The sequence below is a fragment of the Nansenia antarctica genome (genome assembly GCF_963989245.1).
Source record: "Nansenia antarctica genome assembly, chromosome: 19".
Lineage (NCBI taxonomy): Eukaryota > Metazoa > Chordata > Actinopteri > Argentiniformes > Microstomatidae > Nansenia > Nansenia antarctica.
In genome coordinates, this window is record NC_137692.1 from 18162740 (window position 1) to 18168260 (window position 5521).

The following is a 5521-nucleotide window of genomic DNA, read 5'->3' on the forward strand; positions in this document are numbered from 1 at the left end:
GCCTGTCCTTCTCCACTACTGCAACTTGATTGTATCCGCTGGCCAGATCCAATGTTGAAAACCATTTTGCTCCATGCAACGCATCAAGGGACTCCTCTAACCTGGGTAAAGGGTATGCATCTTTCCTGGTCTTCCAATTTAATGGGCTGTAGTCAACACACATCCTTATCTTGCCGTCCTTTTTCTTCACAATGACCAAGGGTGAGGAATAGGGGCTACTGCTTTCACTAATCACTCCCTGCTCCAACAGTTGTCTAATATGGGCCTTTACTTCCTCATACTGACTAGGGGGTAACCTTCGATACCTCTGACGAACTGGTGTCTCATCTGTCAGTGGAATCTCATGCTGTATGACATCAGTACCCCCCAACTCCTCATCCCTAAATGCAAACACCCCGGCAAATTCAGCCAACAATGCCCTTGCCTGGCCCAGCTGCTGTTCAGTTAGGCTAGGGCAACTAAACTGTAGTAGATGAGCATTTTCTGTTCCCCGACCCCCTACTACTGCCTCAGCTGAGCATACGGAAATCTGCACCTCCCGAGGTCCCACTTCCTGAAACAGCACTTCGCCTGCCCCTCCTACCACAACCTCAGCTGCATAAACATGAGCAATACGTGCATGAGGTTGCAAACACGTGTCGGTTGTGCCCACATTAAGAACAGGAACCAGAATCTGGCCCCCCTGCATCCTAACAAGTAGGATTGTTAGTCCCGGCAGAAATTGAATTGTATTTGACAGATTGAATTGAATATGAGCACAAACTGAATTGTATTCGACAGATTGAATTGTATTCAATTCAGTTTTCATTATTTTCATTCAGTTTTCAAATTCAGTTTCTCTAAATACAATTCGTTTTTTCTCAAAATACAATTCAGTTCTCTAAATACAATTCAGTTTTACTCAAAATACAATTCAGTTCTCAAAATACAATTCAGTTTTTCCTCAAAATACGAGTTCAGTTTTAGAGGCACTCATCAATGCTGTGGTCCAGCTTCCATTCACATTGTCAGGAAGAGACTCCGTTGCACTTTGACCTACAATGGTGATGGTGGACATTATGCAACATCCATTCCACACATGATCGCACTAAACGAATTAAACATTAGACATAAACCACACTGATCATGAAGATAGAAATCGTTTTTATTTGGGCAGAAACATTTTTGACAGTACAATTCATCAGATTCAAAACGCAGAGGCATTCCTACAATCATTCAAATCATTCAAAGTAAAAACAGTCGTTTGAATGTGTGAGTGAATCTCTGAATAGTCAGAGAGACATCTTGGATCTACATAGTTGTGTCCCTCTGAGCTGACACCTTGGCGATCCTATCACATGGAGCAAAGACCCAGAATACTAACACAGAAACACATTCATAACCTGTGATCAGTACAGAAGGAACAATCTAAACATACATTATTTCTGGAACAGAGCATGTTATATTGAATATGTGATGATGATACAACTCTAAAGACTAAATCACAGAGAAAGATGTTTCTACAGAATAATAGGTTATGATAAAGCACCACTCTAACAGAGACCTCTACTCCAGCTGACACAGCTCAGCACTGCTGTCATAGGAATCAAACCTAAACCCAGGATAGAGGGGCTGAGTGAATGTGGTCTGGACTCTGTGGAGGAGGGTCATTGTGTCAGAGGAGACGCTGTAGAAGGACAGAGCACCTACCCTGTGATCCAGGTACACTCCTACTCTGGAGGACTGAGGGCCTGATCTATTAGTTTCAACATTATTGTGATAGAAACTATAACCACCTCTATAACAGTCTAACCTCCAGGACTTATCATTGCATCCAAATCTATTGTTACCACCTGACCTGCTGATGTCTTTATATGAGACTGCTGCAGTAACATAATGACCACTCCTCTCAACCTCCCAGTAAGAGCATCCAGACAGACCCTCTCTACACAGCACCTGAAACTGGTCAGTGAATCTCTCTGGATGATCAGGATATGACTGGTATTGTCTCATAAGTGTCACCTTCCTGTTCCCCTCAGACAGAGACAGTTGTTTGTGTGCTGTGTTTGGGTCCAGTGTGAGCTGACAGGAATCTGTGAGAGAGAAGAACAGAAACCAAATCAGAGAAATAATGGAAGTCACATATCTAACCTGTCTTTGATGAGTCTCTCCCTCTCCTAGAGCTCTCTAGTTCTATCTCATGGTTTGTAGAAAGCATCAATGGAGACTGTTTGCTACTTCTGGATAAAGAGACTCACATCGTAAGAACTGGGCTCTGGTCTTGGGCTCTGGTGACAGTAATACATCCACTGCATCAACTACAGACACACAAACACATTCAGAGAGAGAGAAAGAGAACATTCACATCATATCATATTACACATACAGTACATGTACTGCAGGGGAGGCTGGAGGAGGTAGAAATCGGAGGACAGGCTCATCGTAATGCATGGAATGAGGAATGGTGTCAAACGCTTATCATTCCTCATTACAATCCATGCATTACAATGAGCCTGTCCTCCGATTTCTACCTCCACCAGCCTCCACTGCTGTACTGTATACAAAGAGATGATTAGGACTGTGTTCTAAAGTTGCCTGTATAAAGGGACTAGACAGAGTTTTTAGCCCACCTATAGTTGAGATCTTAGGCCACTCCCCCTTAAGGATGTCCTCTAGTTTCTCTCTCAGCTCAGACACAGCCTCAGTCACATCTCCAAAGTACTGAAGAGGATGGACGGTGATGCTGGGTAAGTCTGAAGATACACTGGGACTGGAGAGAGAGACATAACTCTGGAGAGAGAGAGAGAGAGAGGAGGGAGAGAAAGAGAGAGAGAGAGAGAGTGAGAGAGAGAGAGGGAGAGAGAGAGAGAAAGAGTGAGTGGGTGAGAGAGAGAGAGAGAGAGAGAGAGAATAATTGAATAATTGAACAGTAAGCTCCTTTCAGTGTTCCAGGTGGAGGGTCAGCGTAGTTACCTGGTTACCATAGTTACCTGGAGGAAATGGATGTGGTCCTCTGTGTGTGAAAGCTGCCCCAGCTCAGCGTCTCTCCTCCTCAGCTCAGCGATCTCCTGCTTCAGTCGCTCCAGGAGTCCTTCAGCCTGACTCACTGCTGCCTTCTGCTGGGCTCTGATCAGCTGCTTCACCTCAGAACGCCGTCTCTCAATGGAGTGGATCAGCTCAGTAAAGATCCTCTCACTGTCCTTCACTGCTGCCTGTGCAGAGCGCTGTTAGAGACACACACACACACACACACACACACACACACACACACACACACACCACACACACACACACACCACACACACAGTGGGATTGCATAAATCATCATAAATCAAATAAAAAATACAAGTTAAATAACAAATAATAATAAGTGGAGAGTGGCTGACTGGAGGAGAGCAGTAATGGTGCGTCTCCTCTGGTCAATACTCACTGTGAGAGACTCCACAGCCTGTTGGATCTCCTTCAGTTCCTTCTCTCTCTCCGGGAGTCTCTGCTGGACCTTCTGCTGACTCATCCCCAGCTGCCTCTGTGGACAAATAGTGAGATAAATGTCAGATTATAATATATATACAGTATATATACTGACATTCAGCATTGGTGCACATCACCAATAATATGCCTAAAAGAATTGCAGATGAAAAAACCTAACAATAATTTTTCTTTTGTGTTGTTTAATACTCATTTAAATATATCATGGAATTTGTAACTCATATGGAATACATGTACTGTACATTAAGGCAATGTTTTACTTCATTTTTCTTTATTTTTTGCAGAATTTAGAGATTACATTAAAATGATCTGATCCTAAAATCCTGGTCAAATGATTATTTCAATCATTCATGTCACTTTAGTGACATGGACTTTCCAGCCCAATAAAGGATGAATTTGTTTTTTTTTTTAAACATGTAAATAGTGGTGGATTTTCTATGTTAGTGTATGTGTTCACAACTGTATATGAATATAACTTTTCTACAGCCATTAGGAGCTTCTAAAATCACAATCTCTCCTCTCTTTCATTTCTAACATGAAGTTTCTCTCATTCATTCATCAGCTGCGTGTGGGAAGACACAGTCAGTTCTACCTTTATCAAACGAGTAGCTCTGGTTCTTACCTGTTTCTCAGGCCTTTCTGCTGCAGCTGAGACTGTATCATGGCCTTTGTGTTCATCCATGGAACACAGCACACAGATACACTGCTGATCAGTGCGACAGAACACCTCCAGCAGTTTGTCATGATGGGAGCAGATCTTCTCCTGCAGCTGTGTGGAGGCTTCGACCAGCTTGTGCTTCTTAAAGGCAGGAGATTCATAGTGAGGCTGCAGGTGAGTCGCACAGTAAGAGGCCATGCACACCAGACAGGACTTGAGGGCTTTCTGCTTTCTCCCAGTGCAGAAATCACACGCCACATCTCCAGGTCCAGCATAACAGTGAGCAGGAGGAGCAGCTTGGAGTCCTGTCTTCTTCCGTTTCTCCACTAATTCAGCCAACAGAGTGTTTTTCTTCAGAACAGGCCTTGGAGTAAAGCTTTCCTTGCACATGGGGCAACTGTAGACCCCCTTCTGATCATCCTGGTCCCAGCAGCCTTTAATACAGCCCATACAGTAGCTGTGCCCACAGTTAATAGCCACCGGATCCTTCAGTAGATCCAGACAGATCGGACAACTGAAGGAGTCCATGCCCTCTGCCATTTTTGCTGCAAACACTACCAGACAGGACAGAGTATCAGTGATATGTTTCGTGTCTCTAGAAGTGTTTAGTGCTCTGTGGGCGGGAACACTTCCTGGTTCTGTGGCCCTGTAGCTGTGGAGGGAGTGGTGTTGGACAGAGACCAAGAACAGTGTTGACATATTATATTGAAATACTCATTCAACTTCCTTCTGCAGCCACCAGGGTTCCCCTAGTGATCCTCAGAGTCAAAGGATACAACTATGGACTTCCTCAAAGATTGTGTTAATGTGAGATGGAGTTAAATTACCAGCTGTAGCCACTAGATGGTAGGGTTAGGCACATGGTAGGGTTAGGGTTAGGGACATGGTAGGGTCAGGGTCAGGCACATGGTAGGGTTAGGGTTAGGCACATGGTAGGGTAAGGGTTAGGGACATGGTAGGGTCAGGGTTAGGGACATGGTAGGGTCAGGGTTAGGGACATGGTAGGGTTAGGTACATGGTAGGGTCAGGGTCAGGTACATGGTAGGGTTAGGGACATGGTAGGGTCAGGGTTAGGGACATGGTAGGGTCAGGGTTAGGGACATGGTAGGGTCAGGGTCAGGCACATGGTAGGGTTAGGGACATGGTAGGGTCAGGGTTAGGGACATGGTAGGGTCAGGGTTAGGGACATGGTAGGGTCAGGGTTTGGCACATGGTAGGGTTAGGGACATGGTAGGGTCAGGGTCAGGCACATGGTAGGGTCAGGGTCAGGCACATGGTAGGGTTAGGGACATGGTAGGGTCAGGGTTAGGGACATGGTAGGGTCAGGGTTAGGGACATGGTAGGGTCAGGGTCAGGCACATGGTAGGGTTAGGGACATGGTAGGGTCAGGGTTAG

The 5521-nt window shown here is 45.1% G+C and overlaps 1 protein-coding gene across 1 annotated transcript; it reads right to left on the bottom strand.

Moving 5' to 3' along the window:
* Positions 1–1545: 1545 nt before the first annotated feature.
* LOC308173957 (tripartite motif-containing protein 16-like) lies at positions 1546–4666 on the bottom strand (the record flags this gene model as incomplete). The annotated part of the gene is made up of 6 exons (XM_080549010.1): positions 1546–2072; positions 2238–2297; positions 2610–2769; positions 2970–3191; positions 3410–3505; positions 4091–4666. The coding sequence occupies 6 exons, from the start codon at positions 4664–4666 to the stop codon at positions 1546–1548; spliced, it is 1641 nt and encodes a 546-aa protein (XP_080405136.1).
* Positions 4667–5521: the final 855 nt, after the last annotated feature.